Raw genomic sequence first — 27462 nt, 5'->3', positions numbered from 1 at the left:
GACCAGTATCACACTCTGATGACACTTTTAAAGAAACAAGTGGAATTTAATTGTCCTTTTAATTGACCATTTGTTTGATTAAATATCAGCTAAAACAAGGGAGGTCCTGATCAGCTCAGCTCAGCTAAAAAAAAAAATAATATTGTCACTCTAGGTATAACAAGTAAGATGTCCCGTCTAAAGTTAATAGAGAAACCAGAAAAGAAAGAAGAACAGACTCCTGCTGTGAGGCTGCAGGTACCGCTGAACTGTCCCAAAAAAAGTGCTGCTTCATTTCACAGCTGAGCGACATGAAGAACCTGCTCACTAAAGCAACATGTGGTGAGATTTAGAGTAAAAGATTGGGGAGAGGTGATGTTGGGGTTTTGTGTTGCCGATCTCCAATCTGTTAAAAAATGCCAAAATGGGCGCCAATCTGACACTCAAGATTTCGATCAGGACATCCCCCCTCAAAACAGAGAATACAGTGACAAACATTTCACACACAGAAAAAAGATTCCTGGACATTCCAGAGTTCCAGCTCCAAAGTCTTCTTTCCAAGCGTCTGCCATTAGTTAAAGTGGATCCCCGCCATGGAATTCTTCCCTCTCTTAAATTAAACCCCTCACCAGGTCCAGCTGTTCACAGAGTAGAGAGCAGGGGGGAGAGGTAAAGGAAAATGGAGAGAAGCAAACAAATCCATCTTTCACTTTTCACGCTTGGCTTCTTCTGATTGCTGCCATTATCACCTCCTGTCTGGCCAACACAACACCGTAGACACAGTTTCAGGAGAAAAGAGTGAAAATGAGGGAAATAAGGATAAAGGAATGGGGAAAATGAGAAAGTGAAAGACACTGAGGGCTGAAGATAATATTTTGATTTATGTGTCTTGTATTTCTCTGATCCGCTAAAACAGGATTACTGTAATAGAGCATGAGCAAGATGTATCAGCGGTGAGATGGAAACCAGATATTTACCTCCACACTGGCTCATATCCCTCACTTGTACTGGACCTGAGTTTGAGAAAATGACTTAACTTAATTGAAAGGACTGGACATACTGCCCTTGTGTCAACTGTATTCTGGAGCAAATACACAGCATGACACAGCAGGAAACAGCAGAGGTGGCAGCTTGTTTTTCATCACATTTTGGTTCCTCTGAAAACAGGACTCCTAGTTTGTCTGAGAACGTCTGGACTTCATATTCACGTGTGTGCCCTCCATGAAGTCATCTGTAAACCAGCCACCTCCGCTGTTTGCAAAGCTCAATCATCTGCTGCCACACTATCCCAGATTTCACCTCAACAACCTGCTACTACACTTGTCCATACACAGCTGTGAAAGCCAGTGGTCTTTTCTGAAAGGAAACTGGCGTGCAAAACATGTTTCGATCGTACTGTTTTTTTTTTATTTTTTAACAACTTTAAACTGAGTAAACTATGATGCATTGCAGTACTGCATCACTTACCTTCCACTTTCTTTGGCCCTCAGTACTCCCTCCTGTGTAGTATTTGGTTTCTGCCCCTTCCATCTTGTATTCAGACTGGTGACCTCATGTAGGGTTCCTTTGTCCAAGGTCCAAAGCCAGTTGGGCTTTCAAGTGGTCTCTCGGGCTTCCTTCTCTGCCTTGAGCACTGCTGAGAACAACTTAGCCACTAAATTAGTGTAGAGAAATCCTTCAGCTTGTCAAAATTCGACTAAATACTTGGAGTAGCACCAAGAAAAAGCAATGATTAGATATTATGTTCATGGTGCAGCTTTTCCATGTGTGTGGTTCAGGACAACAAACAACATTGGAGAAGACGTCCAATAATGTGTGAGCTAAGACAGATCTGTTTGTGTGAGCTGACGTGCTGCAGTGATGGCAGTCCAACGAAAGCATGCGGGTTTGAGCTGACATGATGCCGTAAATATGGCTAAAAAGAGAGCCTTTGTACAAAATCTCTGCCTTCACTCTCCCAAAGATACAATCAGTTTTGTACCTCGGACCAACAAAGAATCTGATTTTGTTAGCATGTCCTCTCGCTTTGACCCCTGAAAGTACACAACCTTCAGGGAAGTATGTTTTTCACTGGAGAGAACCACAGAAAATGTTTTCTTCCTAGTCATACGTCTGCCCTTTTGCACGTCTGCATCTCATCTCTCAATCTCAAATCAGTGAGCCAGAGCCAGGTGGGGTCATGGACATGTCATCGCAGGTGGGCCAAATGATGGATGGACAAGCTATATGTCTCCACAGTTCGGCCTGATTCTGATGTCCCACATAATCTTTCTACTGTGCAAACTGTGCCGCACGTCTCCTCAGACTGGCCAGTGAGACATTCTGTGATCTGGAGCGAAGACCAGACGGTATATTTTCAAATGAAAATTTCAAGCCAGACCTTTTAGGGTTTTTTTTAGGGGTTTTAGGCATCCATGATGTCTCGTAAATCTTCAGACTCCTTTGTTTTGTGTCAGTTTCCCGTCAATTCAACTTTTTTATGGTATGTGGTGCTCACTGATAAAAATGAGACAAATGATGCAGATTCCTTGTGTCAGCACAGGAGACACTGGAGATGAAAAGGCCCTACATCACTTTGATTTATATACCAAGTGATTACTGTTGTTATTACTTCAAGGTGTGTCTGGGGATGGTTGAGCACTCGAGGAGAATCGTGCTTAAAACTTTGATGGGGGAGATGGATTATCACAAGGATGCTTTGCTTAGCGTCTGGGCTTGCATTGCATGCTCGCTCTGTTTGCCAAGTCCTTGGCAAGGCTCGTGCCCACGTTTGTTTTGACGACGTCATGAAACTCTTTCCCTGCGTCTGTCCCAACACATTCCTCCTCCTCCTCCTTGTAGAATCACTACCTGCACTGCAAACCACTGGACTCACTCCAAGCTCCCTCGCCCTCCATGTATCTCTGTCTCTCACTTGTTCAGCTTGTTTCCCATGCGGAGTTGTTCTCACCCCAGATTGTCTGGCTTACAAGTATTGATGAAAACAAGTTCCTTGGTGGACCTGCTTATTGGCCGCGTTCACATTCCTCATTTCAGAAACCGTCTCCATTACTCCAGCATGTTTGTCTCTGGTCTGTGAACTTGTTCAACTCAGCTTCTTTTAATCCTTACATACAGTTCATATTTCATGCTGTCACATTCTGGTCTGGGCCAATCTTGACCCGGGAGGAACTTATCTATCAATAATAAGTGAATGGATAATCCTTAAATAATGTTTCAGAGTGTATTTTTTTGGTTTCACACCACTCGTTTTTGGCGAAAACAAAATCTAGTACTACACAATATCATGTCTTGTTTTACCTCAGGCATGACAATATCACAGCCATCATTTCTATTTATTTTATAAGGTGAACATAGCAGCCAGGTGTGTTTGACTAATTCTGCTGCCAACCCGTATGTCATAGTGCTATGAGCTGCGTTATTGGATGGTTTGCTGTGAGTGGCACAACAGACAAACATAAATTATAATTTGCAGACTGCAAAGTAAAATTAGAAATGTGAATCTCCCACATGCACAATTATCAGTGAAGCAACTCTTGACACATCATGGTCGTGTTGTTGTTTAATAGAATACATTTCTTAAATTTACACCCATTAATGTCTCCGTTGAACTCTGTCACCACTGAGCTGACTTTGTTATGCATCAAGTCAAGCACAAATATTTATGTCTCACGAAGAACAGAGTGCCATATTTTAAAATAAAGCGCAACCAGAACACAATCATGTTACGTCTATCATAATTCTCAGTCAGCTGTTTCCATTGTTCCCAAAATCTGGACCTTGGCTCTCGAAACACAAATGAGAGTGTTGTAAATCACATTTAATCAATTATTATTACTTAGAAATCTATAGTTTGCAGAACTTGCAGGTCCTGGAAAATGCGTTGATGACAGAGTGAGTGATGGGTTGTTTTTATTCAAGCCTAGTAACTGCTGAATGATTTTTTTTCCTTCATGGTGATGAAAGCTCTAGTGTTTTTTTTTTTCTTTGACCCTTTTAGTTGCTTCTTTATACTATTTCTTTTGCACTACTCTACTGCCCATATATCATTTCCTTTCCCATCCAGGTTATGGCAACTTAGGAGGCGTTGGTGTTCGAGGTGTCGGGCAGGGAGGAGGTGAGTGCCGTGAAACTGTGAAACTGCAATATGGAACATTCAATGTTACAGAGGTTACGGGCATTATATAATACGGAACATACAGTATGATATAATAGATCATACAAAATACATCTAAAGTATCTTTTGGCTCAAAGCCAGAACTTACTGACTTTCGCTGTCGTTGTTTTATTCAGGTGTTTACGGTGGATATGGTGGTGGCGCTGGAGGCTTTTTCCCAGGAGTTGGACAGAAGGCTGCCAAGCGAGGTACAGCTTCTTCTTCTTTTTCCTCCTCAGCGTCTCAGAGTGCAGTAAGATTTCAAAAGTAATTTCCCATTTTGATATACTGTATTAGCTTTATTTCAGCTTGGTATCTGTTCAGTTTTTGGTGCTTTGGTATGAACGCAGCCACGGGAGGAAGATCTGTCCAGTTATTGATACAATAACTGTATACTTTTACAATGATGTACTGTATTTAGCACCGGTCTCTGTGGCATCCCCTGGTGTATATTTAGCTGTGTTTGGACGGACCTCTGCCCAAAGCATTTTTTCACACTGTAAAAACAGATGTGTCTTTTTTGATCACGACTTTGATAGAATGCAGCACAAATGAGACCTTTGATGCTGGTTTATCTTTCTGTATTTTAATAGGAATATGAGAGGCATGTTTGCATTTGCTGCAAGGCTGAATAATCTTTTGTTTATTAATCCACTGGACACAAAACAAAGTCTTGATTTCTTGGAAACTCGGGGTCATCAGACATGATGTAATATTGGTTATTAGACCGAGACCATGATTATGTTCCTCTTGTTTGTCAGTTGTTTGTGTCATTGGGTGATGTTTTGTGGGCTTGTAATACCTCAAATTCAAGTTTGGCTGTAATGTCCATATTTAAGTGGTAAAAGATGCATCTAGAGGCATAAGTGCAGGGTATGTTTGTCTCTTCTTTGTTTTAAAAGAGCTTTGGAGCGGTTTATTACAAATATTTGAATGAAAGCTCAAATTTAGAGCTTGAGTTATAACCATATTATCATTCACTTTAAATATTTACTATTGTTTCACACAATATGTGGTGTCAACCTCCCTCCAGCCTGGGTCTCTATACACTAGACAAGCATAAATGTATCATTAATTCTGATTAAGCTCCTTAAATTGTTGTTTCCTGATTCTTAATGAATACAGCTGACATTCTTGTTGTCTTATCCACAGGTGCAGGGGGCCATCTGCTACCACAGGGAGGTAAGATGATTCCAGGCCTGATGACGGACTTTAAATCTACTGAATAATGACGCAAAGCTTTTCATCGCTTTAAAAACAGCGTTTGGCAAACACACTTTCATTTTTTATTGTGTGCCTGCAGACAGTTTGAACTTCAGCAGAGCCCAGTATGACCTGAGGGTCTGAGCCGTGTGTGTGCGCATGATTTGCTTTCATTTAGGCAGGCTGATTAAGCATGGACTCCGGATTGTCCAATCATGGCAAAGAGCCCATTCTTAAGTATTGGTTGGCAATGGCAAAACTGCAGTCCCTAGAATCGGTCTGCACTGTTTTCATGACAGTGAAAAAAGAGCACAGATAAAACAAAACATTGCCTTGCCAAACTTTTCCTCACCAGATCTCCCAGGCCACATACTTTCAGGCAGTGCGCAACGTCTGTCCAGCAAAGTATGGGGAATTTTAAAAAATGTTTTAAAAGCTAAAACAAATAAATGAATGTGTTTTATTCTGCTGCCAATCTCCCTTAAAAGCAAAGGGTGACAGCTCATTTCCTTCACAAGAGGACAGCCAAAGAAATGATGCATTTGATGAGGCAAGGCAAATGCCCTGCATGCTGGCCGACACTCCTGATTTGATTAAACATTGCCCATGTTGTTTTTCATCACGCAGTGATGACAGACTAGAAGGACCAGATTAGCAGCTTTCACTACAAATGGTCACTCTGGATCTGGCACAAACCATGTTGTACAGTACCTGCTTCTTATGCCTTATAAGTGTCACAGGGCCCTCTGGTGGTGATGGGATATATTACTACAGCAGAGCTTTTCAGACTTCAGAGGACTGAGGGCCATACAACTATTGCAAATCTTCTTGATTCTATTCTATTCTAAAAAACATGGGATAGAGTGGGATGTCATATTTTTATCTTTAATCTTTAATATCTTTTAATCATTTTTTTCCTTGCACAAAGACTATATGCTTATAAATATGGTAAATGAAATGATAGATAGATAGATAGACAGATAGACAGACAGACAGATAGATAATGCAATCACAGTCATGTCATGTTTCCTTTTCAATGCTGCTTGTTATTGTTGACTGTGATATGTTGCCAGGTTTTAGATCCAACATTTTTTTTCTTTATCTTAATCTGAAGTTTGAGGTGTGTACTGTACAGTATGTCTAAATTGTATATTCTATATACAGGTACTGGAGGAACTGTGCTGGGGGCAGGAGGAGTTCCCGGTGGCACAGGACCTGGAGCTGCTTTACCAGCTGGAGGCAAGTCATTGTTTATTTTGTTTCACACTGCTTGTTATTAATGAGAAACCCGATTTGTTTTAGCTACAGCTTGTATTTACTATACTGTGATTTCTGCCTCATAAGTACAGTATTTCAAGACCATAACTTGCTCTTCTTCAGGAACAGAGGAATTAATTTCTCTGACATTTCTTTGAAGAGTCAGTATGAAATCCAACACAGTACATTTCCTAATAAAATAAAGCAGCAAGTTTAAAGAGAGCATAAAAGTGCCCTTGTGAGGCAGGAATCACAGTTACAGTTGTTTGGACTCGGCCCCTGGACAAGAAAGATGTGCATATGTTTTTTACATTGATCATAGTCCCTCAATGGGCCAAGTAACATTTTATGATTCCTTTCTTTTTTCAGTGCCTGTTATTCCTCAGACTGGCCTTCCAGGAGGAGGTGCTGGTGGTGCCGCGGGAAAGAAAGCGTCCAAAGTGCCAGGTTTCGTAGACTCAACAATAAACACATAAAGCATCAGGCAGACAGGATGTCATTCACCGGGAGGAAGCAGAGCAACATCAAACTCATTTTATGTTGCATATGAGAGGTGTTCAGGGTCACTGCAGTAAAACAAGGCGTACAAAAAAAAATATTCAAATAATTGCTTTGCAAAATCTGGATTTTCATTTGCACTCTCAGTATTTCAGAGTTCATTCAATGTCCAAGAAGAAAGTCGAGGAATCATAAATATTGAACAAAGACAAAATCAAGGAAAGTAATAAAAAGTTTAGATTTGCACAGCTTGATCTTAATGTTGTGGAATGCATTGACTATTGTGAGGATCTAATACTGTTTGTTCTTGTTTTGTGACATTTGTTTCTTCACCAAGTCACGTGACTGACCTAAAAAACACATACAAGAAATTGATCAAATAATTCATATCATAGAAATTAAATGTATATGAAAAGAACTGATATTCTAGAGATTCTTAAGTGTGTAACCCGGAAAAAATCTAATTAAAAAAAGACAATTGTTATTTACAAAAGAGGGAATAATGGCTATATATACATTCTACAAAACATGATACAGACTATTCATAGTGCAGGAAACATAAATGAACATTCAGCAGTGCCTTTTTTGATAAAGATTATGGTTAAAGAAAACTCAAATTGGTAAAAAAGAGTCAATAAAACGGTAATAAAGAGTTTTTTGGAGTTCAAATAATTATTAAATTAAATTAAATTAAATTAAATTAAATTAAATTAAATTAAATTAAATTAAATATACAACACAAACTGCAAGATAAATTATGAAAGACTTGCACTCTGTGGTAATTTATTTCCTGTTGAAATGCAGGTGAAGCAACAGTATAAATAACTCATTTAATTTGTAGAGGCCAAGCCAAACAGAGGAACTCCTCCTCTGCATGTGCACTGAGTAGCTGCTAGAGAAAGATAACGAAAATCCAGCAATTAAAAAGTTCTGTTAGATCCAGATCCATAGCACCTGCTCTGGCTTCACTGAGACAACTTTGTGTTTGCATTTTGTTTTTATGAATAACTGAAAGAATTTTTCCTGGTGTCGTTATGTTTTTCATGAATACCTTACAAAACAGCTTGTTACTGCTCGTGCATGCCAGACCTTTCACATGTTGTGGAATGTGGAAATAGATCTGACTTCTCTCACTGGCTGTGGCAGGTGTGGGTGTGCCTGGACTTTACCAAGGTGGACTGGTGCCAGGACAAGGTTTATCTCTTTCATTGATTTATCTCAGGCAGTATTTCGCAAATGATTCACACAATGAATGGTCAGTATTTTGCTTTAAAGGGCTCTTTTGGAGATTTAATTAATTTGTTTCCTGGTTTCTTGTGGCTCATTCAGGGTTTGGTGGACGTGGCGTTCTGCCCGGGGTGCCAACCGGCACTGACCTGAATCCTAAATCCAGTAAGGTCTATTTTTTTTTTTTTATTCAGGGTAACACTTTTTTAGGTTATTATACACAATAACCTCAATAGAAAATATTTCAAAAATAACTTCACACACAACAGATGAATGAGTAAAAACATTAAATTACAGATTGATTTAAGTGGTGGTGAACCACAGTGACACTGTTCAGTCACACAATGATTCCAGTTATTTCCTTTATCTTGTTAAATGTTGTGATTTTTCTTGCACAGTTGGAGGTGGAGGACAAGGCGGCGGTCAAGGACCAGGTAATCCTATTCATGCTTTATATGTGTACTGTCCCTGGTTTTAGCTGATTGCGATTCAAAAATTGTGTTCCTGACACAGGAAGCCGTGGTTACGGTGGACAGATGCAGCCAGGGGTTTTCCATGGATACCCCCTAAAATCACCCAAAACACAAGGTGAGACCTGAATCTAGACTATTCTGAATCTAATTTTTAAGCAGCTCTTTCTTTTACAAACCTCACTGCAGCTCAGTTAGATGGCTAACCTATGTTCTTGTTGCCTTGACTTTACCCTCTAGCCATCCCCTCCATGGGGGGCATTGCTCTTTATGGCTCATGTTGTTCATCTTGTAGCCAAGCTTTCTGGGGATTACTGATGCTGCTGCATATATCAGCTTATTGGTCCAAGTGATGTTGTTAGTTGGAATAGCAGTGACAATATCAAGTCATCTAGTAGAGATTTTGATGGTACCTTTTCACTTAGCCTTGCCAAGAGGGAGGGAGGAAATTTGCGTCTCTCCAGGATTTCAACTTTGTTACAATCTTGTTTTTAATTTTTTTGGAGTGTGCGTTGTTATTACTGGGGCAATTTGTCTTTTGGGGGTCCCTGATGGCCCTAAAAGCCTCCAAACATCCAGTGGTGAGACTGTGCGATGTAAAAGCACAGGAATCACCCCTCCTGTTCCCATGTGTGTCAGGAAACTATGGTGGCCTTCAACTTCACATACCAGAGAGGACTCTCCACTCTCTCTTTACTCAGTCATTACTCAGAAACAAGGTGCTACAAGATGGTAGCCACGAAAAGCAAGGCTTTTGCCTACGTACAAATAAAAGGCTTATTCTAAAATTCTTAGTTATATGATTTTACACTTTTACAACAGCGTTTTCTTCAGAGCATATTCAGTGGTACAGAATGGAACATTAACTGAATGAATTAGATTTCATTTTCTAGTTTTATCACTTACCTCAAAATCACTGAAAAACTGGAAAGAGGGACAGAGCAAGACATCTGACTGCACTCCGGTATACTGGGTATCTGGAATGCAGTATATTTGTATTACTATCAGATCTTGTGAAATGTGATGTACATGTTTCACGGTGGCAAGTCAAACTTGATAAGCCCCAGCTGTTCTTACTTGAATATATGAACTTAGTATGACAGGGATCTGTATACAGAGAAGATTCCTGGTGCAGCTCACATGCAGACAGACTGACCATGAACCTTTGCAGAGCAATTTCAGAGTTTATTCCACTATGGATGAAAAGATCATAGTCTACGTCAACATTAGTTAAGGCTGGATGAGCGGAGACTCTCAAGGTCCAAAGCTGGTTCAGGATGGCAAAAAATCTAAAACAACATTCCAAAATGTTGGTTCGACATATTATTCTTCACACATTTAAAACTATGGAATTATAATTGGTTGATGTTTGTTACTGAAGATGTTTGCATGTCGTTTCTCCTCAGGTGCCTATGGAGCAAAACAAGGAGGCGGAACTCTTCCCTTTGGTACAAATGTTTTTCAAACATTTTTGCAGAGAACGGCATAACTGTGGCATCCGTGCAGATGCACAGGATTCTGATTTGTCATATTAATATGTTTCAGGTTATGGGGGCTTTGGTGCCGGTGGAGCTGGACTGCCAGGAGGACTAGGGGTTTCACAGCCTGGATATCCAGTTGGAACTGGTGAGTGCTTTTTTTTCAAATCTACTGAAAACTGATATGAAGTTGAAGGTAGAAAATACTAAACCATATATATATAAATTCATGATGTACTTTTTTTTTGACTCTCTGCAGGAGTGGGACCAGGGGGGATATCACCTGCTCAGGCTAAAGCTGCCAAATATGGTAGTTTTATTATAGTTGTTGCCATTCCTGTTGTTTTTGCTTTTCTATAAACTGGTCTTACGTGTTGCATAACATCTGGACTAAACTTATTTGATTCTGATGTCTGTGTTCTCTACTCCAGGTTTGGGTGGTGTCGGAGGCGTTGGCGGCATAGGAGGTGTCGGAGGTGTTGGAGGTGTTGGTGGTGTTGGTGGTGTTGGAGGTGTTGGAGGTGTTGGAGGTGGTGGACTGTATCCAGGTCAAGTGCCAGGAGGTATAGTATTTACATAAAAAAAAAACTAAATTAAAAGTATATAGTGATGTCAAAGAACATTTGACTGACAATGTCCAGAAAGGCGAAAGAAGAGGTTGATACATGATCAGTTCTTTTTGACTAAATAAATGGTAGCTATAGATTTCCTGCTCTCCTCTGACAATATATGAAATCAAAGATACTGTTCCTCTTAGAGCCCCATGTGTCATTCTATGTGCTTTAGTTGTAAAAATGTGATTATATCATTTATTTTCTTTTTAATGTTTTACCACAGGATATGGAGCTGCATCCAAAGCTGCTAAATATGGTAATGGTATATAATATAATATAATATAATATAATATAATATAATATAATATAATATAATATAATATAATATAATATAATATAATAATATATTATAATATATTATAATATAATATATATATGTGTATATATATATATATATATATATAATATATATGTATATGTATGTATATATGTATATAGATATATACATATATATACACATATGTATATGTCCTTACATATCTTTTTACGTTATGTTGTCTTGGACCTCTACCCTTAATATAAACATTCTCTCTGTATCCTAACACACTCAACCTGTTTCTTCCACTGGTTATCCACTCTGGGCAGGTGTACCTGGTGGAGTTCCTGGTGGTGTTCCTGGTGGATTTCCTGGTGGCGTTCCTGGTGGATTTCCAGGTGGAGTTCCTGGTGGCGTTCCTGGTGGGGTACCAGGAGGGATACCACTTTGGGTACCAGGTGGAGGACAAGGAGCTGCACCCATTGGAAGATTTCCAGTTGGATATTCACCAGCAGACAAAGCTGCCAAATATGGTATTATGCATAATTTGAATTATCATATGTACGTTTTTAAACTCAACACTATGTCAGATTATGAGCTAAGAAAATGTGCATATAAAGAACAAAGGTACCAAATTAACAGTGTGTAAATTAGCTATAATATTAGCTATAATCTCTTTCCCTTCCAGGAGCCGGAGGACAACTCGGAGCCGGAGGACAACTCGGAGCTGGAGGACAACTAGGAGCAGGGGGACTAGGAACAGGGGGACAATTTGGAGCAGGAGGACAACTAGGGACAGGGGGATACTCTGCTGCTGCCAAAGCTGCTAAATATGGTATTATGTATAAATTTAATTATTATTTGCACATTTTTAACTCAACACTATGTCAGATTATGAGCTAAAAAAAAAATATATATAGTACAGATGATCTCTTAAAGTACCAAATTCCTCTTTCCCTCCAAGGGATAGGACAACTTGGAGCCGGAGGACAACTTGGAGCCGGAGGACAACTTGGAGCCGGAGGACAACTTGGAGCCGGAGGACAACTAGGAGCCGGGGGACAACTAGGAGCAGGGGGACAAGGAACAGGAGGACAACTAGGAACTGGGGGATACTCTCCTGCTGCCAAAGCTGCTAAATATGGTATTATGTATAAATTGAATTATTTTATGCACGTGTTAAAGTCAGATAATAAGCTAAATAATGTACATATACAGTACAGATGATCTTAAAAAGTACCAAATTCTTCTTTCCCTCCCAGGGATAGGACAACTCGGAGCCGGAGGACAACTAGGAGCAGGGGACTAGGGGACTAGGAACAGGGGACTAGGAACAGGACTAGGAGCAGGGGACAACTAGGAGCAGGGGGACTAGGAACAGGAGGACAACTAGGAGCAGGAGGATACTCTCCTGCTGCCAAAGCTGCTAAATATGGTATGATGTATACAGTGAATTGTTATATGTCCTTTTTTCTTTAACCCAACATTATGTCAGATTATGAGCTGCTGTACAAATGTTAGCTATAATTATATTTCCCTTTTTCCCTCTCAGGTATTGGCAGACAACTAGGAGCAGGAGGACAACTAGGAGCAGGAGGACAATTAGGAGCAGGAGGACAATTAGGAGCAGGAGGACAATTAGGAGCAGGAGGACAACTAGGAGCAGGAGGACAATTAGGAACAGGGGGATATATCCTTACTAGCAAATTAGCTAAATATGGTATGGTTATATATTTATAGATTCCTTTTTTTTTTATAATCTGAGAGTGTACTTCACAGCTGGTTCCTTTAAATCTGCTTTACACAGGAATAGGGGGACTTGGAGGAGGGCTGGGAGGAGCAGGAGGACAACTTGCCGCTGCTGCTGCTGCGGCTAAAGCTGCTAAATATGGTAAGATTAGTAATAGATCTAAGAAAATCTTGTGTTTTTGTGAGCAGATGTGGATTTCTGGCTGCAGAACCCACTGATATCAGATGAGGAAACTTTAAAAAAAGGATGAGGTTGAAGTTGAGATCACAAGTTTTTTCAGCAACAGAGAAATAAGCACCTCAACTCTTTTCTTCTGAAGGTGCGGGACTGGCAGAACACAAAGTCCAAAAATAGTTAGACCGCGTACATTTACTACTTTGCCACAACTTTTTTGAGGGCACAATGTTATTGATTGAATCTCGACCTAATTTTTGAAATATTGCGAAGGTGAGAAAAACACACAATCTTGCTTCCTTAATGTGCTGATTTAATGTGCTGAATGTCTTATTTATGCTTGAGTATTAGGTCATTTAAGAACAAAGCTTTAGTGAACAATAACTGAATAAGACCAAATTTAATAATTTTTGCTCAACTTTTATCATTAAGAGGTCTCTCAGCAAGGCTGTTGGCAGAGAAGTCATTTCATATTTTGAGACAGTGACCTCTCACCATTGGTTATGTGAACGGGGTCTGGAAACAGTCTGAAAAATTAAAAAAAATAAGCCTACAAGTCTAGATCTAGCAGTGTCTCTAATCACCTGCATCCTTCTGAGTGCTGTTGAAGAGGGATAGAAGTGGTGTGACATATAGCTGTTTACAGTGTGTATGTATAGTTCATGAAAAGGGAGAGCTATTTATTCAGCTATTTATAGAACATGAATGAATCCTGAAATTGTGTTTGGTCTTTAAGCCCATATCAATTAGGGACCTTTATAGGTTGTTGTCATTGTATTGCAGAAATAAACAATATTAAGCCATACCACCTGCTTTAGAGAAGAATAAAATTGTTTACACAGGACAAGGAGCTGGAGGAGGAACAGGTCTTGGAGGAACAGGTCTTGGAGGAACAGGTCTTGGAGGGACAGGACTAGGAGGAACAGGACTTGGAAGGACAGGACTAGGAGGAACAGGACTGGGAGGCGGATACTCTGCTGCTGCTAAAGCTGCTAAATACGGTAACTGCAGTTAAAAAAACACTAAAGAAAATAATGTAACTAAATATATAATGTAATATGTGTATCATAATTTAAAAGAAATAATGACCTTAATAACCATTAAAGGTCCAGGTGGGGGTGCTGGTGGAGTTGGAGGAGTCATTCCTGGAGTCCCACTTTTACCAGGATATGGATGTAAGCATCTGTCAGATGTTTTCATACGTTATTGAAAGAATTAAACTTTTTTATAATCTAAACTTATCTGGGTACATTGTGTTGCAGCTTTGGCAGGTGGTGCTAAACCTCCCAAGTATGGTGAGTGTAACGATTAACATGCGATTCACGGTACTGATCTTTTCATTTCATATCAACTGTAAAACTAAAAAGATTACAGTCAACATTTTTTTCTTTTTATTTTCATTATTGGGGATAAATCTGATTTTTAATGACTTCTCTACAGGAGTTCAAGGAGGAGCAGGACAGCTTGTACCCGGGTTGGGCGGCTATGGTGGTGAGTTATTGAACTGACACATTGTTGCAGACTAAAAGGTTTTGCATTGCTGATGTTTCCTTTATGATAACAGTATTTCACCATGTTTGAGTGAAGTGTCAGTCACAAACGTGAGGCTGTGTCTTAACAGGTTACGGAGCTGGTGCCGGAGTCAAACCCGAAAAGTATGGTAAGAGGTTTTCTTGTGTGTCTACTGGTTTTAACAAAATTAAATGAATTTATAAATGTATTCTTATAGGACTTATAGGCAACTTGCTTTATTGCCCGCACATAGGTGTTTCGGGGGGAGCTGGTCCAGGGTTGGGAGCTGGAGGAACTGGGTTAGGAGGAACAGGAGGAGCAATAGGAGCAGATGGACAATACTCTGCTGCTGCAAAAGCTGCTAAATATGGCAAGTGAAACAAACACTAACATATAGGAGACATTCACATTTCACACATTTCCCATGTTCACGACACCCAAATTAGTTTAATTTAATCCCTACAGAGGTGATGTACCATATTATCATAGTACAGCATCCTGCAGCCACCGACTGCCCTACTGAGCCTTAACCCTTTAATACTGAGCGTGTGGCAGAAGCGCACTTTGCATTACCGTTTTTAAGCGACAGTTTGTGCTATCGGAAAGATTCCAATGGTTTCTGAAAGCCGAGAAGTTGCACATCTAAGCCACCATGTGTATATCATGGTAATTTCACTAGGGCTGTTTCAGGAAGCCGCCTTTTTTGCCAGAGAGGCGAGTATGGGAAAAACACCTGTACATAGTTTTCATTTTTTGGCCTGTTTTTGCACATTGAGAGGCAAAGACTCAAAACATGTGACTGTAAATATGTTTTATACTGTTCCAATTTAAAATTTCTTCATTTTTAATTGTTAAAACAGTATTTTGACATGCAGTAAATTGTAAATAATTGCCAGATATTGGAAGTTATTCTGGAAAAATGGGCAAAAGCACTTAGTTACAGGACATTTTCTGGCCCTTTTATGGTTAAAATAAGCAATAAAAACATTTGAGGCTTATATTAAAGTGTTAAATCCTGTGTATCAGGTGTGGGCTTGATGTCACCAGCTTAATATCATCTGTTTGTGCTGAACCTATGGGATTTAGGTTCAGTTTTTCACAGGTCCATCATAGAGTGTGTACAGAGGGAAACATGAGATACATTAGATCCACATTTCTTAGCATTTTAAAAGGCGACACTAGAGTTGACATCATGTGTCCTTCTTGCAGGAGGCATCACTGGAGTAGGACTCGCCGTTCCAGGACCAACTCCAGATACAACTATCAGAGTTGTTCCAGATGGTTCTGCTGTTTTGGTACCAGGCAGTACAGGTGTTCCTCTAAAACCAGGTAAAACCTGGAATACAGCCTTATCATTATTATTATCATTATTCATATTTTATTATTGTTTTCAGGTGACACTCTTAAATGTGATTGACCATTTTTTATTACTTTTAAAGCAAAGGAGTTTATCCCGGCTGGAACTGCTGCACCAGGTAGAGTTTATGTATGTTATTGCTGCAACTGTATAGTTAGCTGTACAGTATATTATAGTGCTGTTTTGTTTTGTTATTACCTCCACATTCTCTTTGGCCATTTTCCGATCCCTCAAATCTAATTTTTGATTGTTTTTGCGAGTGCTACCAGCTATTGACCACCTTTAGCTTACAGCTCATCATGGTCCACTTCACAGCATCTTTCCCAGTCTCTCGCACACTACTATAGTTTATAGCAGAGTGGATGAAACTGGAACATGTTGTCTTTTGACAGAGCTCACGCCTATTTCTGCTACTGGCAAGGCCCCAGAGGTCCCGCAGCCCAGTAAGACTTGCTGTTTGCATGAAATCTTTTCCATAAAGTGAAGCCTATGGCTTTTAGCATGTATTTGATTGTAGTTGAATTGTATTGCATGATGTAGAATGTGACCATATCTTAATAAAGCTTAAACACATTGATTTATGTAGGTAAAGCCCAGATTATTTTCCTGATAGCTTTCATCTGATCCAAGCTGCATGTTTTCTTTTCCGTGGCATAGAAATGTCATTGTTTTTAATGTCCAAAAGTTATTAATTTTCTCAAATACTGTTTGGAAAAACAATTGAAAAACATACTTTTTCAGCATACATTGCTTGCTTCTACTGCAAAGACTGACATTATTCAGTTACCTCTTTCAGTATCACACATAATAAATGAAAGTGGTGTTGTGTACTTGGGCCAAACACAAGAGCACTTACCCGTGACAGCTGTGCTTCATGTGGCACTGAAAGAAGAGTGGATTTGATCTGTCCGACCTCTGCGACGCCACCATTTTTACCGTGTGACACTTTTTTTCTCAGGAGTCGGCTACTTGTCTTGTGCACTGTTTACTAACAGCTCACTGTTCTTGGTATCATTTTTCTGTCCGACGTATGTCACACGATGATGATATTTATCTATGTATATTACCTTCCAGTGGATGGCTGTTTGGTGTGTCTGCTGTCTTTTCAGTTTTAAACATCAATTCAAATGTATGCTGTATGTATATTTTGTCATTTTATTCTTGAAAGCGTCGGTATCTTCCTTCCTTCTTTAACATGTAGAAATTAATGTAGAAATTCATAACGATAAACAGTGAAGCCACACATGTATATTTCGTCATCATTGATGTAACCAGTGAGACAAAATAGCTTAAATTCAGTGTTTATAAAGCTGGACTAATGTTGCTTTTTTCTTTTTTTTAATTCTTCGCACTCTCAACTTCGCACTCTTGTGGTGGACGTGTGAAAAAACAGGCGGTGGGTTCACATCAACTCAATCATCTATAATTATTTGCTTCTATTTAATCTAATTTTGTTCTCAATCCGCATTTTCTAATGTGCCCTTTTCCTTACAGTTTCTGGTGGAATTATTCAGCCTGGTGGTGAGTCATAAATATTTTATTTTATTCCGGCTTTACTGTGACAATTATAATGAAATGTAACTGCGTAATTTCATCGTATTCTTTTATTCTTTTCTTTCACAGGTGGCACAAGTGTTGGTAAATATGCAAATCTCATATTTGTGCAGGTTGTATTTAGAGATTAGATGTGAAATTTAAAAAGCTCGTTTTGCAGGTGGAGCAGGCGTTGGAGGACCTACTGTTGGTAGGAGCAGTGTTTGTTTCTCTTTTTGTGTATGAATTATGTTCAATGACAGTGAAGTTGTATTGATCTTCTGATTGTGGTTTTAGTGGGCACAGGCACAGGCCAAGGCCAGCCGGGTAAGTCCAAACAACCTCTGAACTCATCTGTTTATTTACATTTACTTACACTCCATTCTTTTTAAATTTACTACATACAGTAGTTGTAGCTCAGTGTTGGAAATATTATACAGTTGCTACCCAACCCTCCTTTGATGTTGAATGTCTTAAACTCTATTCCCTCCTTTAGCTGTACCTGTCCAACAGCCTGCAGGTATGTCAGCTCACTGAACTGATACACAGCTTTTTAAATAAATGATGTAAATAATGTGTTGTCATTGAAAGTGTACGGATGTTATAATAAATCCTTCTCGCCACATGGTGGAGACAAAAAACAAAATACAGAATGCCTATCTGCTGCAGTATGTGATTATAATTATTAACTCTGCTGTTTTCAGGTGTTCCTCTTGGCACAGGCGTCAAGGGTCCTAAACCATTTTTACCAGGTGAATATGAATAACATCCACATTTTAAAGACAACATCTTTCAAATTCTGTTTAATACTGTGACTGCAAACCGTATCGTGTTTGTGCACGACTTAGTTAAAGTTTGCAGCTTAAGCTTAAAGCCCCGCTTTTTTTCTTGTGGTTCACAAACATTATACTTCCATATTATCTATACATTTATTTGCCACAAAATCAGGAGTTGATAATTTGTACACACTACTGTATAATCTAGGAAGAGGCTCTAGACTCTATGATGGAGAGGCCTAACTCCAACACAACACAATTCAAATCTTAACCATAAACTTAACACGTTCCTCAGAAATGAGGTTCTTCCAACTGGTCCTGACAAGGTCAGTGTTTATGTTTTACAGTACGTAAGGCCTTGTCACTTTAAAATCAAAACATCCCCACGAGGCCATCATTTAGCTGTACACCTTTCATGCTCCTGTTTGAGGTTATGGCTCACTCACACACAGGCTGTGTGTTAGTCTTACTGTGCACATTCAGTCTAGACAGTTAATAATGGCTCCACTCAAATCGATAGTAGCGGCAGTTAATGAGGAAAAGCTGCATCAGGCCTTTTTTTTACCCAATTATCCTCCCAACAAAATGAAGAGTCAACTCCTCCGTTTTCATCACTTTTTTTTTTTTGCTGTTCTGCACTTCTAATCTCGTGATGGACATGAGAACAAGTCCAAGTCCCTGTATTTTCATTGAGTCAGTCAAATATTGAGAGCAATTCTGTAGCGTCTCTGAGAGGAAAGCAATTTAATGTCAACACCCACCTGGGATCAATGGCACTGATTGGACATAAGATTAACAATTTATATGATTTATGCAAGTGATGTGTGTCGATGTCCTTAAAGGGAAACTAACAATTACATGTAGCTGATAAGAAAACAGCATAAAATAAAGTGTTTTCATTTGTCATATTGTCAAAACTCTCAGACGTCTATGCGGAGCCAACACTGAGTCACTTCATTGCTTTCAAACAAATTCACAAACTCTCTTCTCTGTCAAAGTTCCACCACCTGCAAAACCCTACACTTTGTTCAAAACAGGTAAAAACACTCATCAAAACAGAATGATGAGGGAAAATGTGGATTTCTGCTGTCGCCACATTGAGATCTATAGAAAACAATATAAAAGATATTGACAATAAAATGTGACGATGATATTAATATTAATTCCAAACATGGTTTAATGTAGTTTGTAGCTGAAAACCTACCCAGGTGACCTGTGTGTTTTTTCTTTAGAGAGGGAGTAATTATGTTCTGCATGTTTTTTGAGTTGCATTTTTATCTGTGTACAGTAAAATCTTTATTTTTTTGTAAGTACCGTAAATTATTGTGAAAAGGAGTAGAAAGTATAAATACACTCAATAAAGTGCAAATAAAATACTGATTTATCTGGAAAATAAAATGAAATTAAAATGTTAGTATTTCAGGACTTGTTGTCTGTGTTGTGGATGTTTTGTAGGTGAGATGAGCTGTTTGACAATGACACATGTTGCTAATACAAGTAGCTTCAGTTTGTTAGCAATTGAATTTTTTTTTTCCCACAGGAGCTGGAGCTGGTTATCCCTATGGTGGAACATATGGAGGTAAGGTATTTATATTTTCTGTCTGACATAATGTAGACATTGATTAAATCACAGTGGATATTGCTTCTTTTGGTGCTTTAGTTCCTTATGGTGCCGGGACCAACACTGGAGCTGGAACTGGGTTTGGACCTGGACCCGGAACTGGATTTGGACCTGGAACTGGAACTGGAACTGGGTTTGGACCTGGAGCTGGAACTGGGTTTGGGCCAGGAGCTGGAACTGGGTTTGGGCCTGGAGCTGGAGCAGGAACAGTACCACTGTCTGGAGCAAAGCCTCCTAAACTTCCAGGTGTGTGTGTGTGTTCTAGTATTTATTACCTCCCAATGATTTTCTGGCATAAAGGTTTTAATTGGGGTTTAAGGTGAGGGTAAAGCTTTAAACCGTTATGGTTAGAGATAATCCCTGGTTTATGTTGCCCAAAGGAATGGCGATCAAGAAGAATAGCCGCACAAACCTGTGTGTGTACTTGCACATGTATATATTTCAGTGATTATTATTTTTTTTAATTTCATATGATGTTTTTGTGTTTGTACTATTTGTTGTAGTGGGTGGAGCAGGAGGACGAGTTGGAATTCCACTGGCAGCAGGGGGTTATCAAGGTGAGAGCATGTACTTTTCATTTAGAATAATAAAGTATGCATTTTCTAAAACTTGGATAGACGGTAAACCAATGACTAAATATATTGTAGGTGTCATTTAGCGAGAAAGAGATTCAAACTTTTTCCCACAGTTCCTACGAAATCTTCCACAAACTGGTCCCCAACACAAACTGTAATCGACGAAAGAACCTTTCAGACAATAATACTACTTTTCTCTGTCATCATGATTCAGGCGGATACAATCCATATCTTCAAGGTTATGGGCAGGGTATGTATGAAACGAGAGGAGGCCTGACAGCATTAATACACAATATTCCCCCAACTTTAAACAACAACTGTAACGTTCGGCTCCAGTGCTCAAAGTGGCAGTTGGTCAGGAGACAACATTTCTTTAAGCTTCCTGTGCAGGAAATTGTCCAGCGTGCTGATAAGTTTGTGTTTGTGTTTTGGTCTGGGCGCAGTGTCAAGAATGACAAACCAGCTGGATGCTTTGATGAAGGAAATCTTCATCTGGTCTTTTTGCAGAGGCTCACCGTCCCTCTACATTTTATTTGCAGTACATCAATTCTGTTTGTGGGTCTTGATCATCCCCTCTAAATCAGTTCTTGTGTCTGTCGTGGCAGGTGGGTTGACGTATCCCGCTGCAGGCGGACTAGGAGGTGCAGGTGCTGGAGCTAAAGCACCTAAACCAGGTAATGTAATAAACACATGAAAGCCTTGTGTATGTGTGAACTTAACACGCATACATTATATATTATACTCCAGAAATCAGTGAGCGATGACAAACAGAGAGACAAACAGAGTAGCAAATGAAAACAGTCAGAGTGTGACTGAAAAATAAGTTACATAAAACAACTGCATCTGGTCATGAGTGTTTTCTGAGTCCTGATATCAAATTTCTAAAAAAGGTGATGTGCTGCATTTCGCTCCATGAGCATTTTTTCATTCAAAAATCCAGCTGCTCCACCAGTGATGCCTGCAGTGCTACGGCACACAACACGAGTTGAAGCAATGAAGCAAAGAGCTCTACACCACTTCCCAAAGGAAACTGAGGACCGTTAGTTAAACTGTGTACAACATCAAAGTGTGGCTGTGTTTGAAGATAAGACAAACCTCTGGAGATCGCTGCCCTGAAAGTGCAGAACTCTGCCAGAGGAAGTTTTGGATGAGCCGTTGCGTCTACGTGTGACAGCAGATGCTGAAGCAATTCACGTAAAGAAAAATGTCCTCATGATTTCATTTTCAATTTCACAGGCTACGGCAATCTTGGAGGCGGTGCTGCTGGTGGTGGTGGTGGTGTATATCAGCCAGGTATTTGTTATTATTTTCTGCTTCTTTTAAATAGAAAATAATAAATGAATGTGAAAGTTAATGTGGCAGACGTGTCACAGCTGCTCTGTGCCTGTAACTCCTCTTCCTCTGTCCATCCGTGAGGGATGAGTGTAATCACAAGGCAGCAGCCAACATTTCTCTGCCGCACAGATACTGAACCACATAATCATATAAAGTCATGGCTCTAATCCTTCTCCCACTGACATCCGTCTGTGTGAAATGCTGCCACAGATGGTTTAATAACTTTTAATTATGCACACCGTTTTTTTGGAAATGTCCAAAATGGAAATGAGGTCAAATTCATTTTATTTACAATAATATGTATGATTAAAAGTGAATAATTTACATGCAGGACTTTATCTGTTTTACATGATTATTTTTTTCTGTTTCTTATTCTGTTTACCGAGTCTCTTTGTCGCTCACTTTCAGGTTTGGTCCCTGTATCTCCTGGTTTTGGAGGCGCTTACCCCCAGCAGTTCTACCAAGGTATTACTTGCCTCCCATGTCAAAAGTACATTTTTGAAACTCACACTTGCTGATAAAGACGTTGTATCATGAATTGCCTGGAGATTGTGTGTCAAACACACAAACACCCTCTGTGTTTATAGACTCGCAATCAGGCAATCAGGATGCCAAATTTAGAGATACAGTATAAATGAAGAATGTGAGTCTCTGAGTACATGTACAAGTAACATATTGTATATTTGTGTTGGTAGTAAACAGCATTTTATGTTGTGACCTCTTAAGAGCATCCAGTGTGCAATTCATTAGTGAGAAGGAGCCAACAGGCGACTGCATACAGTCATTCATCATGTGGAGGTGTAGGAGGATGGTGGTGTGTGTGTGTGTGTGTGGGGAATTCAGAGCACAGGTGATTCTTGAGGATTGGGAAGAAAGGGAGATGGGAACAGTCTCCTGTTGCATACTTATTTAAATGTGTCTTACTTTACTGGTCGTCCTTTCATGCCCAGTTAAGTATGAGAATCAATCTAAATGTAAATGTCAGTTAAAAGCTCACCAGCTCTGGAACTTTGACTGACCGCACTCACTCACTCACTCACTCACTCACTCACTCACTCACTCACTCACTCTCCATCCTGTTATCCTGAACTCTCTCACATGTCTCAACACTTCACATGTAGAATCTGCACACACCGCTGTCTGCGTTCTCTTCTAATCCCCTCTGCAAAATGTGTATTTTACAGTCGTAGAAGTTGATGTACACAGTTGATGTTTGTTACAGATACAGTACATGAATACATTTAATCCAGATTATACAAAATACTATGGGATATTTTCTTAATTTCTCTCAGCAAAACATCGTTTTAGGGATTTTTGTTGATGTTGCTGGAGGAAATGAAATTGTCATCTCTGTACCCCAGATTATTGTTGACAGAGAACTTTGAATAATAATGATGAGAAGCGTGGCTTTTTATCAGGTTGAGAAGATAATTATACTGTAGAGTTTCAAATACCAGGTATAAGAGCCTCCCATGTGACTGTCTCTAACATCAACAGTTTTCTTCTTGCTGAAGAAATAGACTGTCCACTGTGGTTTCATCTTATCTCCTCATATCCAACACTAACTTATGTCTCCTTTGTCTTAGGCGTATATGTTCCAGCCCCGCTGACTCCTCAGCAAGGTATCAAACACCTGCCTGCTCACATTTCCCCACTCCGTAAACCATAAACCACACTTTTGTGACAGGGAATATAAATTTCAGTAATCCAGATTCTGTGTCATAAATCCCGCTCTTTGGCAGAAGACGCCAACATGTCATGTTATTTGGATGAAGAGTTGAGTGTGGGTACTGTGTGTTCTCGTCAGTGCAGATGGCACAGCACAATGCTGCATGTGTGGTAATCTGCATTTTCCTGAACACCAGAGATTACCTGGCAGTGGGATTATTTCTGTGAAAGCTTGTGTCACGGTGTCTCAATGAATGATGACATGTAAACGTAAGAAAAGAAGATCTATTCGACACAAATGCAGCCCTGTATTATAGCATCAGGGATGAGTGAGTAAAACTGTTTCTTCTTCAGACTCATTTGCATTTCCATAGCTGTTCTGAACTCATCTCTCCATCATCAATGAATCCATCTGTTTTCATTCACAGCACCGGTGTTTGATTCAGTGTTAGTGTAAACCAGTTCCTGGTTGGTGCTGTGGAAAAACACCACATGAGCACTCATAAATCATAAACCCCACTCATCTGTGCGAGGAAAACACTCATGAGGCATTTGTAGTCCAGAAAAACGTTTCCACAGTTAAAGTAAATAGCTCATACTGTTTGTTACGTCTGTTGTTTTTACAGCCAAAGCAGCCAAGTACGGGGCACTGCAGGGCTTCCTCGGTGGTGCAGGAGGTGGTGGAGGAGGCGGAGGAGGCGTCTTCAGAGGTAGAAGACTTGTCTTTCTTCTAATGACTAAGTTAATGCGTAATCAGACACCATTGTTTAATTGTATGTGTCTTTTTTAAACCCAGAACTACACATAGAACTATGTGATTTCAAAGAGACTCAGGTCTATCAAATGCCAACCAGGTCATCTTAAAATAAAGGGTCAACATGGGTGACTGCCATCCTGTATGCAACAAGATCACGTGTTAGCATCACAACAAAATAATCCAGTTTAGAATGTCCTGAGAAACTCAGACAGAAAGATAGAGAGAGAGAGAGCCCAGTCAACCACGCAGAGTAGGTGTCCAATTGGAAGTCAACTGTCAGATGCCAATATATTACGGACACTATCGGTGCCTAGAGTGGTTAGTTTGCCTCAGCTATTAGTCGTGCATCTGTTTTTCTGACAGTCAAGGCAAAGGATCGCAACTTCCAGTCTTTGTCAATAAATTGTGCCGTGACACCCAGGTAGTTATAAAACTTTAGTTTTATCAATGGTTCCGTTGCTCAGCTTCTTAAAATGAAATCGCCCAACAATCCCTCACCTCTCTCCATCTTAAGTTACTATGTCAGCCTCTCCTCTCTGACTGACTGTTTAGTGCGGATAATTCCCAGCTTTCACGCGTTAAAATTATTTTAATCGTGCTTATCTCGGCTGTATTAACGCGTTAACTTTGACAGCCCTAAGTAAGGCGTCATTGTAAATGTGATTGGTCTTTGCTGCAGGTGGAGTTGCAGGATGCCAGGGCAAATACTGCGGGAGGAGGAAGTAGAAGCTCTCCAGTGATCCAGTGTGACCTCACAAAACTATGGTGCTACTGCATGATTGAGAATGTACATTTTACATGCAAACAAACCCCCATTAGACAATGTGCAAAGATCTTTTTGTTACTGACTTGACTTCCATGTCTGGTTTTAAACAAACCCACCGACCCAGAGTTTTGTACACGTTCCGATGTGACGTATGTTATTGATAGTTGCTTTAATCAATTATGAGGTCAAGTTAATCCGCTTTAACTCCCTGTACTGCACCAGCCTACTTAAAATACAGTGTTTTTGTGTCACCGTGTCAGTGTGTGTGTGTGTAAGATGTGTAAGAGGTATGTGTGTTTCTTGTTTCGGCATTTGGTTTGTACTGTTGTGTGAAAGACTGTCTGAATCGCTGCCTGCCGATGTGACCTACAAATAACTCCAGGTTCATGTTAAAGCACGGTGATCTGTCCTCAGTGTTAGAGCCACACTGTCGCACCTCGCTGTGCATATCTCCTCTTTTTGACATATCACAGAGGCTGGGTTGGTCGCGGCTTGTCCAAAAAACTGATGAAATCTGGCCAATCTCAGCATCGGTTCTGGCTCCCTGTCCGCTCTGCTGCTATTTTTAGGCCTGCTGGGTAAAAAGCAGCGGGAACACAGGGCTTTCGGCCAACCCATCTGCTCTCAGTAACTTTGCTGAATCTCGTTGCTATGCAGTTCAGTTTTCTCAGCATTTTCTTTGTTGCCAAACTTGTGATGTATGAAGAGCAGCCCCTGCTCTGAGGACAGGTGTGCTCAAGACAATAAAAATAACAGTTTAATTCATCACAGGAGGATTTTTTTTTTTAAATAAAAATACAAAAAGCAGTTTTGCCTTTAAGATCCAAACACAGCAGAATATCATTATCTGGTATGTACATTATGTATGTATGAATGTGTCACTGTCCTCGATGGGATGGCGTGCTTTACTCCGCTTCACATTTTTAGTCTCATCGCAGCACTTATTTACATTTATGTAACTTGTCATAACATGAATATTCAAGTTTTTATTTTATTTTGCACCATGTTTTGACTCATAGCTTTATTGTTATCAGGAGTGTGTGAACATTAAAACAAGAACAATTCTTTGCTTTTGCGTTTATTTACTGTCATAAATTGTAATGCGGTGTGTGAGGCATAAGCTCCCATTGTCTTTTCATTTACTTGAGCTGCTTTTAAAAAACAAGGCTTTACTGACCAAAGGTTTGTTAGCGCTGTTGCCAAGTGACCCCACATTTCTTCTCTGTAACTGTGTACTGTATTTTGTACTAATTTGATGTAAACCGGCTGCAGTTCCATCACTCGGTGCTGTGTAAGAACTGTCTTTGAGCCTCGCTGGGTCAGACCCTGTCTTATGTGCCTTGGGATACTCTTCATCTTTATTTAAAACTGTTTTTATAAGGAGGAACAGTGTGGTTTTGCACTTTTTATATTTCCATGACACACATGTGACTTGTTCCTGGACATCCCAGCATTTTATTTGCTTTAATAAATAACAAAATAAAATGTGTTAAAAGATCTTTGTGTCCTCCAGTGTGCATTTGTCCTCCATCTTCAGGCTTTAAAAAGCAGCAACAGCAGCAGCTTGTCCTGAGACCTGATCAAAACCACCTGGTCTGGAGTGTCTTTGTGGATCAGTTTGCTAAAATCAACATACCACAAAGTGGTATCCTAGGTAACATCAAGGGTTCTAGGACTCTCTGCTTGGGACCTTTGACACATCTCAGTTCCTCCCCCATTGGATAAACTGAGTCAGGGACCATCACATTTATTAATGTATTTTCAAATGTGATTTCTTCTTCTTGGAAAAAGGGAACCCAAGTTCATATGCCGTCATTTTTACCAGTGCCTCAGAATTATGTTGATAAACTGTGCTTGTTTTACCAGCTGGAAACAATGAACTCCAGCTGCTGTTCACTGGTGATCTCCTGGGAAAACCTCTGACCCATGATCCATATTCTGGAAAAAGTAGCTTACACCTTGTTCCATAAGAAGAAAGCTTTCATCTAAAAATGTCCCACCTCTAAAATATGAAGCTGCGGAATGATGATACAGAACTATTCAAACATCTTATGATTTATTTTCCGTGCCTCCCAGTGACCTTTCAATAGTCAATACAGGAGTCAATCACAGGCAAATAAAATTATAATTAAGACCCACCTTCCATATTTCTTATCGTCCTTTTTTTTACCCAGACTAAAAGATTTGTTTAATCACTGTCATTAGAAAGTAACACCAGTTATAATGAAACTATTCTTTCATACAATGTCTTACAATGTATTCTTAAATCCTAAAAAGTTGGAATTAGAATGAGTGATTTTTGCACACACACCAAATAGTGAAACCCAATCTTTTTACACAAGCTAGGCACAGGAGCAGTGGGCGAGACTTGTCTGTGCCCGAAGCAATGGGGGATTGGGTGCCTTGCTCAGGGGCACACCAGTAACCTGTTTAAAAGCTCATTTAAAAGGCTAAAGAGCAATTTTTTTATTATTATTTTAAAGCCCTTATATACACTTAT

At 39.7% G+C, this 27462-nt stretch overlaps 1 protein-coding gene across 5 annotated transcripts in view; it reads left to right on the top strand.

Annotated features, from left to right (window-relative positions):
• LOC122773699 (elastin-like) overlaps window positions 1-26460 on the top strand; it is a 45583-nt gene extending 19123 nt beyond the window's left edge. For 2 of the 5 annotated variants that reach the window (XM_044032553.1, XM_044032552.1), the window contains exons 6-45: window positions 4046-4096; window positions 4273-4344; window positions 5288-5317; window positions 6503-6577; window positions 6965-7042; window positions 8240-8287; window positions 8423-8485; window positions 8719-8754; window positions 8834-8908; window positions 10197-10238; window positions 10336-10416; window positions 10528-10578; window positions 10700-10831; window positions 11106-11138; window positions 13905-14063; window positions 14169-14237; window positions 14325-14357; window positions 14503-14553; window positions 14684-14722; window positions 14828-14944; window positions 15784-15903; window positions 16014-16049; window positions 16324-16374; window positions 17325-17327; window positions 17426-17452; window positions 17555-17569; window positions 17646-17675; window positions 17762-17791; window positions 17961-17984; window positions 18169-18216; window positions 19781-19819; window positions 19901-20107; window positions 20365-20418; window positions 20651-20686; window positions 21042-21110; window positions 21673-21729; window positions 22180-22236; window positions 23358-23393; window positions 24066-24149; window positions 24876-26460. In XM_044032553.1, coding sequence (XP_043888488.1) covers window positions 4046-4096; window positions 4273-4344; window positions 5288-5317; window positions 6503-6577; window positions 6965-7042; window positions 8240-8287; window positions 8423-8485; window positions 8719-8754; window positions 8834-8908; window positions 10197-10238; window positions 10336-10416; window positions 10528-10578; window positions 10700-10831; window positions 11106-11138; window positions 13905-14063; window positions 14169-14237; window positions 14325-14357; window positions 14503-14553; window positions 14684-14722; window positions 14828-14944; window positions 15784-15903; window positions 16014-16049; window positions 16324-16374; window positions 17325-17327; window positions 17426-17452; window positions 17555-17569; window positions 17646-17675; window positions 17762-17791; window positions 17961-17984; window positions 18169-18216; window positions 19781-19819; window positions 19901-20107; window positions 20365-20418; window positions 20651-20686; window positions 21042-21110; window positions 21673-21729; window positions 22180-22236; window positions 23358-23393; window positions 24066-24149; window positions 24876-24922 — 2405 coding nt within the window. In that variant the 3' untranslated portion in view covers window positions 24923-26460. Of the gene's footprint in view, window positions 1-4045; window positions 4097-4272; window positions 4345-5287; window positions 5318-6502; window positions 6578-6964; window positions 7043-8239; window positions 8288-8422; window positions 8486-8718; window positions 8755-8833; window positions 8909-10196; window positions 10239-10335; window positions 10417-10527; window positions 10579-10699; window positions 10832-11105; window positions 11139-11467; window positions 11672-11826; window positions 11974-12102; window positions 12290-12487; window positions 12574-12690; window positions 12859-12945; window positions 13030-13904; window positions 14064-14168; window positions 14238-14324; window positions 14358-14502; window positions 14554-14683; window positions 14723-14827; window positions 14945-15783; window positions 15904-16013; window positions 16050-16323; window positions 16375-17324; window positions 17328-17425; window positions 17453-17554; window positions 17570-17645; window positions 17676-17761; window positions 17792-17960; window positions 17985-18168; window positions 18217-19780; window positions 19820-19900; window positions 20108-20364; window positions 20419-20650; window positions 20687-21041; window positions 21111-21672; window positions 21730-22179; window positions 22237-23357; window positions 23394-24065; window positions 24150-24875 lie in introns of all 5 variants that reach the window. The other 3 variants (XM_044032556.1, XM_044032555.1, XM_044032554.1) reach the window with 3 other exon arrangements.
• The last annotated feature ends 1002 nt before the right edge of the window (window positions 26461-27462 follow it).

Source organism: Solea senegalensis, linkage group LG8 (assembly GCF_019176455.1).
Source record: "Solea senegalensis isolate Sse05_10M linkage group LG8, IFAPA_SoseM_1, whole genome shotgun sequence".
NCBI lineage: Eukaryota > Metazoa > Chordata > Actinopteri > Pleuronectiformes > Soleidae > Solea > Solea senegalensis.
The sequence above is the reverse complement of the archived record's forward strand: the minus strand, read 5'-3'. Positions and strand labels throughout refer to the sequence as shown.